Source organism: Carassius carassius, chromosome 7, assembly GCF_963082965.1.
Source record: "Carassius carassius chromosome 7, fCarCar2.1, whole genome shotgun sequence".
Taxonomy (NCBI): Eukaryota; Metazoa; Chordata; class Actinopteri; order Cypriniformes; family Cyprinidae; genus Carassius; species Carassius carassius.
In genome coordinates this window covers 39,897,881-39,920,380 of record NC_081761.1, presented here as the reverse complement: position 1 = coordinate 39,920,380, position 22,500 = coordinate 39,897,881, and the positions used below count along the sequence as shown (strand labels likewise).

Genomic DNA, 22,500 nt, shown 5'->3' with positions numbered 1-22,500 from the left:
GAACGAATCGTTTGATTTAATCAGTTCTTCTTAGTGAACCGGTCAGACCAGTTCACCAAATCGAACTGAATCGTTTGAACTGGTTCGTGTCTCCAGTAAGCATTAATTCACAAGTTACTTAAGTTATTCACTTTTTAACATGCCTGACACTTCCTCTGAGTCGAAATAAACCAATATCCCGGAGTGATTCAGTTGTTCCAACAGTACACTGACTGAACTGCTGTGAAGAGAGAACTGAAGATGAACGCCGAGCCGACCCAGATGATACACTGAACGTGTGCAGTGTGCTGGTTAGAGCAGGTCTCGTTCTCGAGTCAAGAACTGTTTGCATGGGTTTTTGGATCAAGGTACAATGAACCGAGAACGGTTTCTTTAAGACACGTCTGATTTGAGAACTGATGAGCTGATGATACTGCGCATGCGTGATTCGGTGTGAAGCTGCCGAACAGTACATGATTGTATGATTGACACAGCACGTCTGAACCAAACTAGCTCTTCCGGACAACTGATTCTGTGCTAATGCTATGGGCGCGGGTGACCCAAATACTTGAATGAGGTCATTATTTTAATTACCAATAAATCATAATGGATTGTGTATAAAGTGGATCATGGGTTCTGCACTGAGGTCTAATTTGTTCACTTTATATCTTCAATCTTTGTTTGCACGTCTGCCTGTACCTGTATTTGGGGGCTTTATTGGCAAGTCTCAAATGTAAGAAACTTATCAGAGCTTGATGTTTTAATTGACTGAAGTTATGATTACTAACTTTATATATCTGAATGTGTATTTTCATTCCGGCCAGAGACGATAGACTTGACATTACGTCAATGTGAATGACGTCATTACGTTAGGGCGTAAAAGAAGCGGACATCCCAACACAACAGTAACTGTTACAGTTGTTATAGTTTAGTTTGTGGTGTGAAAGGGCCTTAAAGGGGTAATGAATGAGAAACTAAAATTCCCTTGATCTTTTGACATATAAGAGATCGTTGTACTATTAAACACATCCTGTAAGTTTCAGAACTCAAAACTTTGTAGTTAATCTTTAAAACAGCTTATACTGAAGGCAGTCTGCTTGTGGAATGTTCTACTCTATGATGTACAGTGTTTGGAATAACGGCGTTTAAAAGAACGGCGTTAGGTAACGACGTTATTTTTTCAGTAACGGGGTAATCTAACTAATTACTTTTCCCGTCGTTACAACGCCGTTAACGTTACTGAACGTTAAATGCGGTGCGTTACTATGCATTGATTTAATAATCTATGTAATCCGAACGCACCCCTGGCTCACACAGCGAGTGAGCAGGTGGGTTAATAACGAGATAAGCGATTATGATTGGCTAAGGCAGAGTCATGTGTTTCATGGTAGCCAATCAGAGCCAGTGTTTTTACACACACGCGCCAGCGGCGCCAAACACACACAGGCACACACACGCAACAGCTACACAGAGATTCGCAGCAGCAGCAGAAATGGTGAGTCAGGAGCAATCCGATGAAAAGTTGGCATTTTCAAGGTGGAGATATTAGCACTACTTTAAATTCATTGTAGTCAAAGGCAAGAACGTGCATGTAATGTGTACATGTAATGTGTGACACACGCATCTACAAAGCTAGTGGCCAAAAACACTTTTCTTACAAAGAGTGCAGGATAAAACTCTTGCCGTCTGTTGACGTGCAATAAATCTCGAAAGTTATGTACGAACACCTGTCTGTTCTACTTATTTCAACTGACTTGTGAAAACTGCTAAAAAAAAAATTCTTTGACATATAGCAACTTTTTTTTTCTTTTTTTTTTTTTTTTTACAGTAACGCAAATAGTTACTTTCCCTCGTAACGAGTTACTTTTATTATAGAGTAATTCAGTTACTAACTCAGTTACTTTTTGGAACAAGTAGTGAGTAACTATAACTAATTACTTTTTTAAAGTAACGTTCCCAACAGTGATGATGTAATAGTGTGGATAAGCACCGCCTACACAGAAGATCATCAACGTCTGCTTCTACAGCGCTGCCTGTTTAGCCCCGCCCACTGATTCTATATCCCTCTCTGTTAATCCCCGCCCGCTGATTCTACATCCCTCTGTGTTTAGCCCCACTCACTGATTCTACAGCACTCTCTGTTTAGCCCCGCCCACCGATGATGTCACTCTGTTTAGCCCCACATACTGATTCTACATCCCTCTCTGTTTAGCCCCGCCCACTGATTCTACATCCCTCTGTGTTTAGCCCCACTCACTGATTCCTCATCGCCTTCTGTTTAGCCCCGCCCACCGATTCAACATCCCTCTGTGTTTAGTCCCACTCACTGATTCTACGCCCCTCTCTGTTTAGCCCCGCCCACTGATTCTACGTCCCTCTCTGTTTAGCCCCGCCCACCGATTCTACATCCCTCTCTGTTTAGCCCCGCCCACTGATTCTACGTCCCTCTCTGTTTAGCCCCGCCCACCGATTCAACATCCCTCTGTGTTTAGTCCCACTCACTGATTCTACATCCCTCTCTGTTTAGCCCTGCCCACTGATTCCCGACCTATTGATTCTACATCCCTCTCTGTTTAGCCCCGCCCACTGATTCCCGAACTACTGATTCTACAGCACTCTCTGTTTAGCCCCGCCCACTGATTCCCGACCTACTGATTCTACAGCACTCTCTATTTAGCCCCGCCCACTGATTCTGTCACTCTCTGTTTAGCCACGCCCACTGATTCTGTCACTCTCTGTTTAGCCCCGCCCACTGATTCTGTCACTCTTTTAATCCCCGCCCACTGATTCTACATCCCTCTGTGTTTAGCCCCACTCACTGATTCTACAGCACTCTGTTTAGCCCCGCCTTTTGATTCTACGTCCCTCTCTGTTTAGCCCCGCCCACTGATTCTACAGCACTCTCTATTTAGCCCCGCCCACTGATTCTGTCACTCTCTGTTTAGCCCCGCCCACTGATTCTGTCACTCTTTTAATCCCCGCCCACTGATTCTACATCCCTCTGTGTTTAGCCCCACTCACTGATTCTACAGCACTCTGTTTAGCCCCGCCTTTTGATTCTACGTCCCTCTCTGTTTAGCCCCGCCCACTGATTCTACAGCACTCTCTATTTAGCCCCGCCCACTGATTCTGTCACTCTCTGTTTAGCCCCGCCCACTGATTCTGTCACTCTCTGTTTAGCCCCGCCCACTGATTCTGTCACTCTTTTAATCCCCGCCCACTGATTCTACATCCCTCTGTGTTTAGCCCCAGCCACTGATTCTACATCCCTCTCTGTTTAGCCCCGCCCACTGATTCTACGTCCCTCTCTGTTTAGCCCCACCCACTGATTCTACAGCACTCTGTTTAGCCCCGCCCACTGATTCTACGTCCCTCTCTGTTTAGCCCCGCCCACTGATTCTACATCCCTCTCTGTTTAGCCCCGCCCACTGATTATGCCATTCTCTGTTAAGCTCCGCCCACTAACTCACACATAGTGTTTACATCAGAGGTGAACACATGTCTACACAGAAACCAAACTATAAAGATGCTCTGAGAACTGCAAGATGCTTTTCAGTGCCAAGCTGTGGAAAGTGTTTGCACTGCCATCCTTCTGAGCCCAGCGTTAGGAAAGAATAGATACATTTTATTTTTAATAAAGATCCAGGCCACGTCAATGAGAACTCAGTCCTTCACAGGATTTTCAGAAAAATTGAAACTAAAAGGCAATGCTGTGTGACAGTATAGGATCTGACAGTCATGTCTCAACACACAAGTGAGAGTAACTGTTTATTACGGGATCACTATTGCTTTGTCTGTTAAACAGATTGTTTGATATATATTGAGTATTTATGTGTTTTTGACCTAAATCACAGCAGCGTCCATCTGTGAGGAACGTACTCTGTCAATCATACACAACTGTTAGCCAATCACAGCAGTGTGTGTTTACTTCTGATTCTACAATCCTCCACATCTATTCAAACAGAGCCTTCTGATGAGGGGGTTAAAAACAGGACAGAAAATAGACTATTACTTCTAAATTATGATGATATAAAAAATAAAAACAAAGGCAGTTAATGACCCCTCTAATTCAGATACCTGCATGTCCAAACAGTTACTAACAGAGTTACGTTTGGTCCTGGTCACTGTATGATGCTCATGGTCTTTTTTATGGTCTCTGTGTGTGTGTGTGTGTGTGTGTGTGTCAGGGATGCGGTGGAGAAGCTGTTTCCCGCTGACGTGAACCGACGGAAGCAGGCCATCCTGAGCGATCCAGGGTTCTGTCGTGTTCTCCAGATGTTCCAGCAGCATGGGAATACACAGGCCCCTCATGCAGCTCCGCCACAGAACCCACCACCGATCAACATTGGAGAGTTTTACTCTGGAGTCGTGACGGCTCTGACCTTCATGACTGTGAGTGACACACACACACACACTGAGGATGAGTTGGCGCACTGCATCATCACTGTGTGTGTGTGTGTGTGCAGATGGTGGTGTTATTGTACCGTGCGTTCAGTACCGACTCCAGTCATGAGGTACTGCTCAGTAAACCGCTCAGCAGGTGGAGTGCTGATGATGTCACTCTGTGGGTGGAGCATCTGGGCATCTGGACCAATCAGTATAAAGAAACCTTCCACAGGGAACAGATCAACGGCAGGTAACACTCACACACACACACACACACACACACACACACACACACACACACACACACACACACACACACAGAGCATATCTGAGTCCTGGAGGCCCACAGCACTGCACATTCCTCAGAGATCATCAGTCACCTGTGACACGTGTGTGTGTGTGTGTGTGTGTGTGTGTGTCAGGTTACTTTCTTCTCTCAGTGATGATGATCTGTTTGCGGCTCCGTTCAGCATCAAGAATCCGTCTCACAGACAGATCATCCTGGAGGAACTGCACAGACTCAGAGAAACCAGAGTCTCATTGAACCTCTGGCAGTACAAGGTGTGCGTGTGTGTGTTTCAGCTCTATCGAATGATGTTTGTCCCAGAGCTGTCAGGAGTCTCTGTATGTTCTGTGTGTGTTTTGACCACAGTGACGCTGTAAATCATCACGTGTGTGTGTCTGCAGGATCTGTATTTAGGGAAGTCTCTGTTCCTGTTGATCAGTCTGAGGAACTTCCCTCGTCTGACGCTACTCTACCTGTTCCTGTTCGATTATGACGACACGTTCCTGCCCTTCATTCACACCAGCTGCCCGGCGACACCAGACGCTCCCACGGACACACCGCTGGTAAAACAACATATTTATATACAACATATAATACAACATATTTGCTTACATGTATATATATATATATATATATACAAACCCGATTCCAAAAAAGTTGGGACACTGTACAAATTGTGAGTAAAAAAGAAATGGAATAATTTACAAATCTCATGAACTTAGATTTTATTCACAATAGAATATAAATAACATATCAAATGTTGAAAGTGAGACATTATGAAATGTCATGCCAAATATTGGCTCATTTTGGATTTCATGAGAGCTACACATACCAAAAAAGTTGGGACAGGTAGCAATAAGAGGCCAGAAAAGTTAAATGTACATATGAGGAACAGCTGGAGGACCAATTTGACAGTGTCTCTCAGAAGTCAAGATGGGCAGAGGATCACCAATTCCCCCAATGCTGCGGCCAAAAATAGCGGATAAATATCAGAAAGGAGTTTCTCAGAGAAACATTGAAAAGAGGTTGAAGTTATCATCATCTACAGTGCATAATATCATCCAAAGATTCAGAGAATCTGGAACAATCTCTGTGTGTAAGAGTCAAGGCCGGAAAACCATACTGGATGCCTGTGATCTTCAGCTCTTAGACGACACTGCATCACATACAGGAATGATACTGTAATGGAGATCACAACATGGGCTCAGGAATACTTCCAGAAAACATTGTCAGTGAACACAATCCACCGTGCCATTCGTTATTTTCGTTGCTCAGTTCAGAAGCCTGCATCTCTGATGGTATGGGGTTGCATGAGTGTGTATGGCATGGGCAGCTTACACATCTGGAAAGGCTCCATCAATGCTGAAAGATATATCCAAGTTCTAGAACAACATATGCTCCCATCCAGACGTCTCTCTTTCAGGGAAGACCTTGCATTTTCCAACATGACAATCCCAGACCACATACTGCATCAATTACAACATCATGGCTGTGTAGAAGAAGGATCCAGGTACTGAAATGACCAGCCTGCAGTCCAGATCTTTCACCCATAGAAAACATTTGGTGCATCATAAAGAGGAAGATGTGACAAAGAAGACCTAAGACAGCTGAGCAACTAGAAGCCTGTATTAGACAAGAATGGGACAGCATTCCTATTCCTAAACTTGAGAAACTTGTCTCCTCAGTCCCCAGACGTTTGCAGACTGTTATAAAAAGAAGAGGAGATGCCTCACAGGGGTAAACATGGCCTTGTCCCAACTTTTTTGAGATGTGTTGATGCCATGAAATTTTAAATCATCTTATTTTTTACTTAAAATGATACATTTTCTCAGTTTAAACATTTGATATGTCATCTATGTTGTATTCTGAATAAAATATTGAAATTTGAAACTTCCACATCATTGCATTCTGATTTTATTCACAATTTGTAAAGTGTCCCAACTCTTTTGGAATCGGGTTTATATATATATGCATGTTTAGCAGCAAACAAAAATATATTGTTTCTATAAATATAATCAACCAAATTAAAGGAATGTGTTTTCAAAATTCCACATCATTTTAAATGTGCTAGTCATTCACAGAGCTGCGTGGGATTGTAGTTCTTCCCTAATTAAAGCAACTTTGTCTTTTCACCTGGTTTTCAAACTCTTTTTTTCTTCCAATCAGAGTTTGTGATGTTGTGAGTCTCCTCGAATCTGGTTGGTTCGGTTCATGGTTTATAACGCTATAACAGGGTTTTTTATAAATCCTTTTGGGAAAACTACTCAGAATCAACTCTAAATGTGGGCGGGCACTAATGCACCCTGTGCTGCATCAGGATTGGCCGGGCTGGCGTCAGTGGGCGGAGTTTCTGCTGATGTACTTCCTGCTGCCCTATCAGCTGCTGTCTGCGGTGGCCTGGCACTGGATGAGTGTTCATTACTGGACGACAGGTTTCATCATCGCTCACGCCGCACTACTGACGATGCTGGACGTGTGTTTCTACTGGACGCTGTGGAAGAGAGGACAGATGCGGTACACACACACACACACACTTCATGTGTGGTTTTAACACATACACTGAGTCTGAACCCGTGTGATTTCTGTGTGTTGTGTTCGCAGGACTCTGCCTAAGTTAGTCTGGCTTCAGATGTTTGCAGTGCTGTTCAACACATCTCTGTTTGTGCTGCCGTGGCCCATGATGCCTCTGTTCATCATTAACACTGAGATCTACATCCAGCTGTACTTTAACCCCTTCCTCACTGCAGTGCTGGTGAAACGAACACTCCTGCCTACAAACACACAGCACAGGCCCTGACACACACACTTTAATCATGTTTGTTAGGTGACTCACACTGCATTCATGCTACACATTTAATCAGTTGATGTATTCTCTGGGAATCGAACCCATGACCTTGGCGTTGCGAGCGCTATGATCCACTGTGTGAGCCACAGGGACGTCACAAACACACACACACACGTGTGTCTGGGTCATGCTGGGACTTCACACTCACAATCATCTCTCTGCTCTTATGTTATGATCAGTTTCATAGGATCCTCAGATTCTGACACGATTCAGTTTCATGCTTTTAATTGTGAAAATATGTATTTTTATAAATTATTTCATGACTGTAATAAACAGAGAATGTTTATTTAAAGTATATATTTAATAAAAAAAACTGGTTGTGTGACTCATTTTCATATTACCCGTATTTTTCGGACTATAAGTCGCACCGGAGTATAAGTCGCATCAGTCCAAAAATACGTCATGATGAGGAAAAAAACATATATAAGTCGCACTGGACTATAAGTTGCATTTATTTAGAACCAAGCACCAAAAGAAAACATTACCGTCTCCAGCCGCCAGAGGGCGCTCTATGTCTTCAGTGTAGACTACAGGAGCACTGAGCAGCATAGAGCGCCCTCTCGCGGCTGTAGACGGTAATTTTTTCTCTCGGTTCATTTCTCTTAGTGCATTTCTCTTGGTTCATGTCAAATTAATTTTGATAAATAAGTCGCACCTGACTAGTAGTCGCAGGACCAGCCAAACTATGAAAAAAGGGGCAACTTATAGTCCGGAAAACTTGATTTAGAATAGAAATATCATGTACATGAAAACAAATGTGCACTACAGTAAGAAACACCATGCCAGCTATTACAACATTTTACATATGTCTAAGATTAGTATATTTACTTGAATTTAAAGCTTAATGGGAAATGTCAAAATATCATTGTTTCTATATAATGCAGTACATTTTGATTTGGAATTTGTTATTACCTTTTTTTTTAAGTAATTTAAACTCCTTGAAAGGCAGCAGGTAAATGTAAAACATTAAAATAAAGTGATGCAAGTGATGTAATGGAAAAAAGTGATGTAAGCCTGAAGTGGCCCACATGTATTAAATCACACTTGGGCCTCCGTAGGTAATGTGGCCCAGGTATATTAAACTATATCTGGGCCAGTTCTGAACTGCAGCTCCTCCAGAGTGAACATTTCAAGTCTCAATGTTTATTTGTGTGAATATGCACAAATTGTGGTTTCTGTCAGAGAACAAATGAAGATGATAAATATACATGTTATAATATGAAATGAGAAATGACAGATGCAAAGATAAAACAATATACTGTACGCTATAGGAACTCTATATAGAACTAATTGTCTGATGCAATAGTAAACAAAATAAACAAGAGCTTATTTTCACATATGAACACTAAATGCAGCTTTATTAACAGACCTGGACTGCTGCTGCTTACAAGTGGTGTCAAATTACACTGTGTGTGCGTGCTGTTCTAGCGCTCCCGTGTGCTCAATGTAATAATTATTTAAATGCTGGTCAGAGACTAAATAAATATTTACATTGATACACATGACAAGCAACGCTCTTATACAAAAAAAATAAGCATCTTTGATTGCAAATAGACAAATAATTTGTCGTATACGTGAGAATTACAGCTATGGTATTTATATCGATGCAATCATTTTCCTGAGGTAAAATAAACTGAACTAGATAAAAAAGTTTGTCAAGGCAAACTTTAAGTTGGCTTGAGAAAGCCTGACCAGAAAGTTTGAAAAGTTTACAAAGTTTGAAAATCTGAAAAGTTTAAAAAGATTTAAAAGTTTAAAAAAAGATTTAAAAGTTTAAGAAGTTTAAAAAAGACAGTGATTAACATATTGCTAGCATAACAAGCAAGTGACTACCATTTCATTAGCATGATTAGCAAAGTTGCTAGCATGTTGCTAGCATGATTAGCAGGTGACTAGCATGTACTTAGCATGATAAGCAAGGTATCTAGCATGTTGTTAGCATTATTAGCAAGGGACTAGCCATGTCGCTAGCATGATTAGGAAGTTCCTAGCATGTCTCTAGCATGTTTCTAGCATGATTAGTATGCGACTAACAAGCTGCTAGCATGATTAGCATGTTTCTAGCATGATAAGCATGTGACTAGCATGTTACAAGCATGATTAGCATGTTGCTAGCATGTCGCTAACATAATTAGAAAGTGACTAGCCATGTCGCTAGCATGATTAGCAAGTTAGTAGCATGTCGCTAGCATGTTGTTAGCATGATTAGCATGTTTCTAACATGACTAGCATGCGAATATCATTTTACTAGCATGATTTTAGCATGATTAGCATGTTGTTAGCATGTTTCTAGCATGATTAGCATGCGACTAGCATGTTGCTAGCATGTTTCTAGCATGAATAGCATCTTGCTAGCATGTTTCTAGCATGACTGTCATGCGACTAGCATGTTTCTAGCATGTTTAACATGTTGTTAGCATGTTTCTAGCTAGACTAGCATGCGACTAGCATGTGGCTAGCATGATTTTAGCATGATTAGCATGTTTGCTAGCATGTTTCTAGCATGCGACTAGTATGTTGCTAACATGATTTTAGCATGATTAGCATGTTGCTATCATTTTCCTAGCATGACTAGCATGCGACTAGCATGTTGCTAGCATGTTTAGCATTTTTGCTAGCATGTTTCTAGCATGCGACTAGTATGTTACTAGCATGATTTTAGCATGATTACCATGTTGCTAGCATGTCGCTAGCATGTTTCTAGCATGATTAACATGTTGCTAGTATGTTATTAACATGTTTCTAGCATGATTAGCATGCGACTAGCATGTTGTTAGCATTTTTCTAGCATGATTAACATGTTACTAGCATGTCACTAGCATGTTTCTAGCATGATTAGCATGCAATTAGCATGTTCCTAGCATGATTAGCATGTTGCTATCATGATTTAAGCATGATTAGCATGTTGTTAGCATTTTCTAGCATTATTAGCATGCGACTAGCATGTTGCTAGCATGATTTTACCATGATTAACATGTTGCTAGCATATTTCTAGCATGATTAGCATATTGCTAGCATGTTGCTAGCATGATTAGCATGTTGTTAGCATGTTTCTAACATGATTAGCATGCGACTAGAATGTTGCTAGCTTGACTAGCATTCCCGACTAGCATGTTGCTAGCATGATTTTAGCATGATTAGCATGTTGCTAGCATGTTTCTAGCATGACTAACATGCGACTAGCATGTTGCTAGCATGATTTTAGCATGATTAGCATGTTGCTAGCATGTTTCTAGCATGACTAGCATGCGACTAGCATGTTGCTAGGATGTTTCTAGCTTGACTAGCATGCGACTAGCATGTTGCTAGCATGAGTTTAGCATGATTAGCATGTTGCTAGCATGTTTCTAGCATGACTAGCATGCGACTAGCATGTTGCTAGCATGATTTTAGCATGATTAGCATGTTGGTAGGATGTCTCTAGCATGATTAGCATGTTTCTAGCATGCGACTAGCATGTGGCTAGCATGATTTTAGCATGTTGCTAGCATGTTTCTAGCATTACTAGCATGCGACTAGCATGTTGCTAGCATGATTTTAGCATTATTTGCATGTTGCTAGCATGTTGCTAGCTTGTTTCTAGCATGACTAGCATGCGACTAGCAAGTTGCTAGTTTGATTAGCATGTTGCTAGCATGATTTTAGCATGATTAACATGTTGTTAGCATGTTTTTAGCATGCGACTAGCATGTTGCTAGCATGATTTTAGCATGATTAGCATGTTGCTAGCATGTTTCTAGCATGACTAGCATGCGACTAGCATGTTGCTAGGATGTTTCTAGCTTGACTAGCATGCGACTAGCATGTTGCTAACATGATTTTAGCATGATTAGCATGTTGCTAGCATGTTTCTAGCATGACTAGCATGCGACTAGCATGTTGCTAGCATGATTTTAGCATGATTAGCATGTTGGTAGGATGTCTCTAGCATGACTAGCATGCGACTAGCATGTGGCTAGCAATGATTTTAGCATGTTGCTAGCATGTTTCTAGCATTACTAGCATGCGACTAGCATGTTGCTAGCATGATTTTAGCATTATTTGCATGTTGCTAGCATGTTGCTAGCTTGTTTCTAGCATGACTAGCATGCGACTAGCAAGTTGCTAGTTTGATTAGCATGTAGCTAGCATGATTTTAGCATGATTAGCATATTATTAGGATAGATAGATAGATAGATAGATAGATAGATAGATAGATAGATAGATAGATAGATAGATAGATAGATTAGATGAGTTTGAATGAGTTTAAATTGATTAACATCAAAGCTTGATTGAGTCTAATTGGATTTGGAGCTTGGGTCATCTGAACATCCTGTCAATGAAAGTCTATGGGATTTTTATGATTTTTAATTTTAATTTTTAAGAAAACCGTAACTCAAACCAGTCTGAAAAGATATAGCACACCGAGTCAGAACAGTATGAAGGTCTGACCCGAGTTTGGAGTATGTAGCTTGAACGGTCTAGGAGGAGTTAGTGTCCAAAAATTTGCGGTCAGAAAAATAATGAGAAGAAGAAGAAGAAGAAGAAGAAGAAGAAGAAGAAGAAGAAGAAGAAGAAGAAGAAGAAGAAGTTTAAATAGGATTTCAGTAAGTTGGCTTTCTCAAGCCAACTTAATTACGCTATGACACACTCTGAAACACATCTACTATGATAATAAATATTATTACTCACGGAGTTATTAACGCACAGCAATACCACACAAAGGAAAACAGACTTTAAAGGAATAAAACCAGGGAAACTCCGTATCAAACATGCTGGATGCTGTCGAACTGAAAACTTTTGCACATGCACCAGACAAGTCTGGACAAGTTCGACTCGCGCATGCGTGAGGCAGGGAATTCTGTACAAACACAGTTAACTGATGCAGACTGATCTGGATGGGAGTCTTAAGAAGGCTACACACACAGCTATTAATCTTTTTAAACATGCTTTCAGTGGCGGTTTATTATATATATGTGTACTGTGCAGCATAAAAACAGAAGCACACTATTGATAGCTCTTTACAATCACGGTTTCTGTTAATTTGGAGTTTGTTTTCCTTTTGCACCATTCCCTTGTTGTGTTGATTGTATTATTGTGTTCAGGTGTGCCTTGTTAATTATCCTCGTTTGGTCTGAGTGATGAAGTTCCTGTATGGTCACCATAGACTGTATGATGGTCACTGAGTTCAGTCTAACCCCTCTTTCACAGCGCAAGCGTGAGCGGTGCACGAGCAGCGTGTCCGCGCAACTACATCGTCACTGCAGCAGCAGACTCTCTATTGTTTTTATAACAATACACCAAACTTTCACCCAAAACGATTAATTAAAAAGTTTAAATTGGTAAATACATATTTGTTATACTTAATTTTCTTTTCTGGCATAATTGTGAAAACACTAGACATTGGCATTGTTGTTAAAACTCTTGACATGCTTATTCTGTGCATTTTGAGCACGTTTTGTGTTAAATCACATTTATTGTCCCTTAAAAGTGTGCTTTCACTTTAATTGAGCGTGAGCAGCACAGCAAAAATAGACCGGACGCCGAACCCCCCGCTGCTCCTGCTTGACGCTCACGCGCTGCTCCTGCTCCTGGTGTGAATGCACTCATTGATTAACATGGACGCCGAAAAAAATGCGCGCCGCTCACGCTTGCGGTGTGAAAGAGGGGTTAGATCTTAAATATTGCTGTGCTACATTGTGTTTGGATTTACCCTTGTTGGATTAAACTTTACTACTACTCGTTAACTGTCTCTCATTAGAGTATTAGTAGACTTAGTCAAAGTTAAGGTTGGTAGAATAAGATGATGTACTTGTGAAGCTGCTGTATGTTGGTGATCCATCAAAATAAAGAGTTAGCAGATGTTAAGCAGACAGTCTACGGATACTCTAATGACCGCTAGTTGACGTAGTCACAGAGTTCATCTAAATAAAACTGATGTTACAGTAAAGATGATGTGATGAAATGTGAACGTGCAGTCTCTTCACCTGTGGTGCGAAACCTTGCTACGTGTACTGTGTTAAGCTAACTGAGACTTGTTATAGCACTTATATATCATTGCTCTTTTATTGTTTTTGATTGCTTCCACTGTCCTCATTTGTAAATCGCTTTGGACAAAAACGTGCTAAATGATTAAATGTGAATGTCCACTGGCTGAAGAGTTCTGGAGCAAGTTTCTGGCCTTATTACCACAGACCATGCCTCTCAAACATCAGCCAGATTATTCTGAAGTACTGTCAAAACGACAGGCCGATAACACTGTGGTACAACCAAGCAGGATTTATACTTAATACGCTAAAGCAATGAGTAGCAAACAAGTTTTGACACCTAGCTACAGGTAAATCTGACACATCTCACATCAACATGCTTTTATTATCTTTAGTTTAATTAATGTGCTGGCTAGATTTACTTCTAGTCGTTAAGTCAACAGGTTTAATTAAATCATGGCCACAAATGTCGTAATAATAAATTAAACTAGCAAACAATCTCTGTATTCGTGGGAATTAATTCTTTATTCATAGTTAGCAGCTCTCACTTAGGCTACGCATTTGCATAGTTTTAACATTATAAAATAAAACTTAATTCCGATTGCTGTCCATGTCGTCCACCTTATTTTAGTGTTATTGCTGATCCATTCGCTAGGTGGCGCTGTTAGAAGCACTGCACCCCCCGGGTGAGCAGAAACACCCGCTTTCTCAATCAAAATAAAAGATCATATCAATTAAAACCCGCTCAAAACATCCAGTAATCACTGTGATTGGTTCTAATAATGGATTTGAGCTGCGGGTTGGAATTCCCGGGTAATGTCTGCATGTCCTTAAAAAGAGAATTAAATAAATAGTGTGAAGAAAACTTCATTGAACTGTTTTTAAAGAAATATTATTGTACATCAATTATATATAAATGTACAAATATTAGTAATGGTAATACAGCACATCAAAGTGAAACTGAAAGTGTGTGTGTGTGTTTATACAGTTTCAGCTAAATTGACAATATATTGTAGGAAACCAGAAAAATCCTGTCCTTGTAACTCAAATGACGCAATGTCGCATTTAACCTTGAACTAAGCATATTTAATCATTTTTGTATTTTAATGTGTAGTGTTTTTGGTAGAAAAACAAAAGAAGTCAATGGAAAGTCCCCATGAATATCTTATATCACGTGTGTGTGTGTGTGTGTGTGTGTGTGTGTGCGTGTGTGTGTTTAAGCAGGAAGCTGCTGTGCTGAAAGCAGTTTCTCTTTCTCTTCTGTTGTGTTCAGAGAGAGTCTTTACGTGAATAAACCGAAAGAGCCGATATGAGAAGAGAGAAGAGGAGCTGACAGCCAGCGCTGAGACTCAGACTGAAGTAAGACATGAACCTGTCTGCAGACACTCACAGGAGACACTCATCCTGTGCTGTTATATGATCTGTGTGTGTGTGTGTGTGTGTGTGTACTGGTATGTATGGTTTACGAGGACACAGATGTGTATAATGACATGTGTACTACAACGTTAACATGGTTTATGAGAACACTTCCTGTTTCCCCGTAAAACAAAAGGCTTAATAAACATACAAAACATTGTTTTTTGAAATTCCAAAATTGCCAGTAGTTTCCTGTGAGGGGTAGAGTTAAAGCCCCAGTATACTTCAACTGAGTTTGTTTCCGTTCTTCATTTGGGGGTAAAAAGAAGTTGAGCGACCGTATTCTGTTCACAAACTTCCAGCACTCTCACTTTCCAGTTTAGATGAATGTAAACGTGTTGAACTGCTTTTCATAGTCTGTAAAACTTTAGCATGATGTGGAAAAAATTTTCGTTTGGCATTTCATTTAATGTATACCCTTTAAATTCTCTTATTGAAGAATAGCAGCAGTATGGTGTAACATTTATTTGAAACAAATGTGTTTGGTACTTGCTACCTTATATCTTTACTCTTTCCCTTCATTCTTTTCATGGATTTGGAAAACTTGTCTCGGATGTTTCTCTGCTTCGCTTTTTGCATAACTCCAGGTTGTAGACACCAAGCTTCGTTGCTATTTCTAAATTAATGCCTTCTCTGAATCTTTGAAGCCTGTCCACGAGTGATCGTATTGGTGCGGATATATCTGTGCAGCTCAGCAATTCAACACTCCAGTGTACGAACCTGATTCCAAAAAAGTTGGGACACTGTACAAATTGTGAGTGAAAAAGGAATGGAATAATTTACAAATCTCATGAACTTATATTTTTTTCACAATAGAATATAGATAACATATCAAATGTTGAAAGTGAGACATTTTGAAATTTCATGCCAAATATTGGCTCATTTTGGATTTCATGAGAAAAGTTGGGACAGGTAGCAATAAGAGACCGGAAAAGTTAAATGTACATATAAGGAACAGCTGGAGGACCAATTTGCAACTTATCAGGTCAATTGGGAACATGATTGGGTATAAAAAGAGCCTCTCAGTGTCTCTCAGAAGTCAAGATGGGCAGAGGATCACCAATTCCCCCAATGCTGCGGCCAAAAATAGCGGAGCAATATCAGAAAGGAGTTTCTCAGAGAAACATTGAAAAGAGGTTGAAGTTATCATCATCTACAGTGCATAATATCATCCAAAGATTCAGAGAATCTGGAACAATCTCTGTGTGTAAGGGTCAAGGCCAGAAAACCATACTGGATGCCCCTGATCTTCAGCTCTTAGACGCACTGCATCACATACAGGAATGATACTGTAATGGAGATCACAACATGGGCTCAGGAATACTTCCAGAAAACATTGTCAGTGAACACAATCCACCGTGCCATTCGCTGTTACCGGCTAAAACTCTAAACATAAATATCTAAACATGATCCAGAAGCGCAGGCGTTTTCTCTGGGCCAAGGCTCATTTAAAATGGACTGTGGAAAAGTGGAAAAATGTTAAAAAAAATATAAAAAATGATAAATGATGTTTATCTGAAAGTGTAGCACTGCAAGCAGGTTTTCTCTAAGAGATAGGTTTAGGATAAGGGTTAGAGGGATAGAAAATGTTGTTTGCTCAATATAAAAGTAATAGAAGTTTATGGAAAATCCCCACAATTCAAAGAAACAAACCTGTGTGTGTGTGTGTGTGTGTGTGTGTCTGTGTGTGTGTGTCTGTGTGTGTGTGTGTGTGTGTGTGTGTGTGCGTGCATGCGTGCGTGTGGGTGTGTGTGTGTGTGTGTGTGTCTGTGTGTGTGTGTGTGTGTGTGTGTGTGCGTGCGTGCATGTGTGTGTGTGTGTTGACAGAGTGAGATGGACGTGCAGATCCCAGTGGAGCCGGAGCTCAGTGAGTCTGAGTCTGAGGAAGGGACGGCTCTGTCTGAGTCTGAGTTCACCTGTCACTGCTGCTACCAGGTTCTGGTGGACCCCACCACACTCACCTGTGGACACAGCTTCTGCAGACACTGTCTGGCCAACTGGTGGGCCTCCGCTCTGCCCAGGGTCCGGAGAGACTGCCCAGAGTGCCGAGCGGTGTGGACCGGCTTTCCCAAAGTCAACATCCTGCTCCGGTGAGAGACGAGCGAGTCATGATCCGGTTCTGTTCACACACGCTTCAGTCAGTGACAGGAGTCAAACCAGATTACACACAGTGACTCAGTTCAGTAACTGTTCTAATAGTTGTTGTCATAGTTACTAATATTATTATAGATATGATTAATATGTGTAGTTACCATTAGGGCTGGCCTCAACTAAATATTTTTCTGGTTGCCTGTAGTTGACTAATCACATGTAAATAAATGATTTAAATCATTATTATGAGCCTTTAATTGCTTACATAGCCTAATAAGCACTCAAGCAGACACATAAAGCTTGCCACAGCGCACCGGCAGAAGTAATGATGATGAATGTGTCAGTGAAAAACAGTGACGTTAAACAGATGAAGTCAGAGACACTGGCGCTTCATCTCCGCAGTAGTGATGCACCTGTGTGCGTGTTTCATATGGATGACATATTCTCAGAATATCTGTTTTCCATTAGAATTGGTTCATTTGAAAGTTTTAGTCTCCTTATATTTTTAATGTCTGTAAGGTAAAGATATACATGGTGTTTCAAGCTCAAATTCACAGAGACAGAGATGGCAGAAAGCACATCCGGATCGCTTTCATTATTTTACAAAAGCACAACGTTTTGTAATTAAGTTCACACAAAGAAACGTAGTCTTTACAGATGTGAAAGATGTATTGAAAGATGTCTTATCTGTATGACCAAACATGAGTGTGTATTTTAAGAGCAAGTGAATCTGTCCTGCTGTTCAGCTTTATACTCAGCACAAATACTATAGAGAACATCAGATTGAGCTGCCATGTAAAGTTGCTAATACTTGCATATCTCAGATGATAAGCCATATCTGAGGTTAATGAATGATAGGTGCCTGATGTACTTAGCACATAGAGCAGCTGCTAACGATCTGTTATTAGTCACAGACTGAGTGACTTCACCTGTGATTTTTGTTTTTTGTGACTAAACGACTAATAAAATTTTGGTAGACCAAGCCTCTTCTGGTCAACTAATGATTAGTCGATTATTAGGGGCAGCCCTAGTTACTATATAGATATCATTATCATTGTAGTTCATGTAGTATCATGGTTACAGTTCTAGAGTGGTGTGAACAGGGCTTAATTCAGATTGTGATACCTGTCCAAATAGTTATTGATGTAGTTCAATGTTATGTTTGGTCCTGTCACTGTATGATGCTCATGGTCTTTTAATGAACAATGAAGCATCCTCTGTGTGTGTGTGTGTGTGTGTGTGTGTGTGTGTGTGTGTGTGTGTGTGTGTGTGTGTGTGTGTGTCAGGGATGCGGTGGAGAAGCTGTTTCCCGCTGAAGTGAGACGACGGAAGCAGGCCATCCTGAGCGATCCAGGGTTCTGTCGTGTTCTCCAGATGTTCCAGCAGCAGGAGAAGAGACAGGCCCCTCACGCAGCTCCGCCACAGAACCCACCACAGTTTAATATACTGAACCAACCACCATTTAATATGTTGATTCAACCACAGCTTGATATGTTGAATGCAGAGTTCAACATCAGGGAGCTTTGCTTTGGAATGAGTATAGTGCTGTGCTGCATGGCTGTGAGTGACACTCACACACACACACACACACACACTGAGGATGAGTAGTCGCACTGCATCATCACTGTGTGTGTGTGTGTGTGCAGATGGTGGTGTTATTGTACCGTGCGTTCAGTACCGACTCCAGTCATGAGGTACTGCTCAGTAAACCGCTCAGCAGGTGGAGTGCTGATGATGTCACTCTGTGGGTGGAGCATCTGAGCGTCTGGACCAATCAGTATAAAGAAACCTTCCGCAGGGAACAGATCAACGGCAGGTAACGCACACACTACAGTCATAGAAGCCGTCAGTCCTGGTCCTGGAGACTCTCAGCTCTGCTCAATCATCTCATCAGACCACCGTGAGACTCCAGAACCAGGACTGAGAGCCAGGAGGGTCTGAAAAAGGGTGAATGTGTGTATCACTCTGTTTGCAGTGCGTCTCACTGCGAGGGTCATGGCGGACGCTCAAATCCACTATAATTAAATAATACTGTTTCTGTGTCACAGACTTTTTAGGCAATAATGTATTTGTTTACACATCAAATATGCAGTTTGTTAATAAAGATAACTTTTTGAAAATATTGTGATGTGAGAGTCAGCGGGCGTTCAGTGCTCATGAACCTGCAGAAGAAAAAGTTCACCAAAAATGAAAATTCTGTTATTAATTACTCACCCTCATGTTATTCCAAATCTGCAAATCTGTAAAACATTCACCTTTAGATCACATATTAAGGTGAACCCCCCCCCAAGACAGCAGTGCATATAGATAGATAGATAGATAGATAGATAGATAGATAGATAGATAGATAGATAGATAGATAGATAGATAGATAGATAGATAGATAGAAAGAATATAGAGAGAGAGAGAGAAAGAGAGAGAGCTTCTTTGTATTTTAGGAAGTGCATCACCACATTTAGGTCCTTGACATCAAGAAGTTTGAGAAGCCGTTCTAGAGTGCTGTGACACACTTATAACCCCTGAGATGTGTAATCTGTGTGTGTGTGTGTGTGTGTGTGTCAGGTTACTGTTTGCTCTCAGTGATGACGATCTGTCTGCGGCTCCATTCAACATCAGGAACGAGTCTCACAGACAGATCATCCTGGAGGAGCTGCACAGACTCAGACAGCGCCGGGTCTCACTGAACCTCTGGCAGTACAAGGTGTGTGTGTGTGTGTGTCTGTGAGAGAGAGAGTGTGTGTGTGTGTGTGTGTGAGAGAGAGAGAGAGAGAGAGAGAGAGAGAGAGACAGAGAGAGAGAGTGTGTGTGTGTGTGTGTGTGTGTGAGAGAGAGAGAGAGAGAGAGAGAGAGAGAGAGAGAGAGTGTGTGTGTGTGTGTGTGTGTGAGAGAGAGAGAGAGAGAGAGAGAGAGAGAGAGAGAGAGTGTGTGTGTGTGTGTGTGAGAGAGAGAGAGAGAGAGAGAGAGAGAGAGAGAGAGAGTGTCATCTGCTCTCACCTACTAACACACAGTGGACAGTGGTAAACAAAAAAACTATTATTCTGTGGTATTAATGTACATTTAATATGGAATTGTTGATGTTTTGAGTTTCTACCACAACCTTAATCACATCTTTCATTCTTCTAATTTTAATCTGTAGTAATTTTGCATCATTTCTTTTTTCTCAAAATAGCAAACAAACCATACACATTAATTTAAAAGTTTACGATGAAATCACTTAGTTTTTCTACGTGGAATATTCAAGGTCTAAACTCCTCAGTCTTTGGCCTAAAAAGTAGACATTCTGATTTTATGAAAGAACTACAAGACCTAGATGTGATCATCTTACAGGAAACCTGGTGCAGAGGAGATGTGTTCACTAGCTGTCCCTCAGGATACAGAGAGATAATATTACCATCCGTCAAACTCTCATCAGTCACACAAGGGAGAGACTCGAGAGGGATGATAATATGGATTAAATCTGAACTGCCCATAGAACTAATAAAAAAAGAACAACATCACTTGTGGCTAAAAATACAAAAAGGAATGATATCAGCATCTAAGCCTGTTTTCCTTTGTGCAGTTTACATTCCACCCCTCGAGTCTCCGTATTTCCAAGAGGAAACTTTCCAGAACATAGAGAGAGAAATCAGCCATTTCCAGGCCCAGGGAAATGTGGTGCTTATGGGCGATCTAAACGCCAGAACAGGAGCAGAATTAGATTTCATCGAATCGCACAGTAGCAGATTCATCACAGGCAATAACCACTTATTCCCTTCTCACCCCAGCAGACAAAACTGTGATGAAACCGTGAACGCTCACGGACGGCAGCTGCTGCAGCTCTGCCGAGGACTGGCTCTGTACATCGTCAACGGGAGACTGCGAGGGGACTCGCTCGGCCGATACACCTACAGCTCAGCTCTGGGGAACAGCACTGTAGACTATACCATCACAGATCTCCAGCTTTCCTCTCTGAGAGCATTCACAGTCAAACCCCTCAAACCTTTCTCAGACCACAGCCAAATCATCCTCTATATAAAGCAATCTCAAACATCACCCCAACCAATTAGGACCCCATATCAAATGAGCAAAATAATGTCTTTCAAATGGACAGAAACCAGTGCCAGTAATTACAGCACTGCCGTCGAATCTTCAGAAATACAATCCCTCATACATTCATTCCAAATACAGGAATACCCCAAAAACCAATTTGGCATCAATCAGGAAGTACAAGACCTAAACAACATATTCTACAAAACAGCACAAAAAAGTAATTTGGCAATTGTTAAACCAAAGAAAAAATATTTAGATACTGACAAATGGTTTGATTTGGACTGTAAGGCTCTGAGAAAAAACCTCAGAAACTTATCAAATCAAAAACACAGACAACCAGATAATCCGGACCTCCGCCTTCTTTACTGTGAGGCACTAAAACAGTATAAAGCCACACTCCGGCGGAAAAAAGCACAGTTTTTGCAAAGCCAGTTTGAAGAAATTGAAAAATCTATAAACTCACACAAATTTTGGGATAAATGGAAATTGCTATACAAACCAAATCAAGAAGTTCTGGCAATCCAAGATGGGGAGAAGTGGAAAAACCACTTCCAGGAATTATACACCCCAACTGAAATTCAAAATTCTAATCAAAATGAAATAATTAATAAACTAGACAATTTGGAAAGATCAATTAAAACAAACCAAAACCCTTTAGATTTCCCTATAACAATGAAAGAATTGGAAGAAAAATCAGGAGTCCTTGAGTTCAAGAAAGCCTGTGGTGTAGACCGCATCCTGAACGAGATGCTGAAACACACAGAGCAAAGCTTCAGACTGGCCATGCTCAAACTGTTCAATGATGTTCTGTGTGTAGGGTTCTTCCCTGAGATCTGGAACCAGGGCCTCATCAGCCCCATCCACAAGAGCGGAGACAAACTAGACCCCAACAACTACCGAGGCATCTGTGTGAACAGTAACCTGGGGAAGGTTCTCTGCAGCATCTTAAACGCCAGACTTTTACACTTCCTTATGAAGCACAATGCCTTGAGTAAATCCCAAATTGGCTTTCTTCCAAAATGTCGCACATCCGATCACATTTTTACATTACAAACACTAATTGACAAATATGTACATCAAAACAAAGAACAAATTTTTGCTTGTTTCGTTGATTTCAAGAAAGCATTTGATTCAATCTGGCACGAAGGATTATACCTAAAGCTTATCGACAGTGGAGTAGGGGGGAAATTCTATGATTTGATCAAATCGATGTACACAGCCAGCCAATGCGCTGTCAAAATTGGAAACCAAAGAACCGAATTTTTCCCCCAGGGGCGCGGAGTGAGACAGGGATGCAGTTTAAGCCCCACCCTCTTCAACATTTACATCAACCAATTGGCCAATATGTTAGAACATGCTCCCTTTCAAGGTCTCACTCTCCACGACACAGAGATCAAGTGTCTACTCTACGCAGACGACCTGGTCCTCCTGTCGCCCACTAAACAAGGGCTTCAGGACGGCCTGGATCTGCTGGAGGATTACTGTCAGTCCTGGGCCCTGAC

General features: G+C 41.2%; 1 protein-coding gene across 5 annotated transcripts in view; it reads left to right on the top strand.

Annotated features, from left to right (window-relative positions):
* The window catches only part of LOC132144205 (bifunctional apoptosis regulator-like), a 28,700-nt gene that overhangs the window by 518 nt on the left and 5,682 nt on the right, over window positions 1-22,500 (top strand). Inside the window, exons 3-8 of one of the 5 annotated variants that reach the window (XM_059554986.1) lie at window positions 4,167-4,371; window positions 4,446-4,615; window positions 4,788-4,926; window positions 5,053-5,214; window positions 6,969-7,165; window positions 7,253-7,803. In XM_059554986.1, coding sequence (XP_059410969.1) covers window positions 4,167-4,371; window positions 4,446-4,615; window positions 4,788-4,926; window positions 5,053-5,214; window positions 6,969-7,165; window positions 7,253-7,448 — 1,069 coding nt within the window. In that variant the 3' untranslated portion in view covers window positions 7,449-7,803. Of the gene's footprint in view, window positions 1-4,166; window positions 4,372-4,445; window positions 4,616-4,787; window positions 4,927-5,052; window positions 5,215-6,968; window positions 7,166-7,252; window positions 7,804-14,666; window positions 14,822-16,609; window positions 16,969-18,255; window positions 18,530-18,615; window positions 18,786-19,531; window positions 19,671-22,500 lie in introns of those variants that run through there. The other 4 variants (XM_059554985.1, XM_059554982.1, XM_059554983.1 and 1 more) reach the window with 4 other exon arrangements.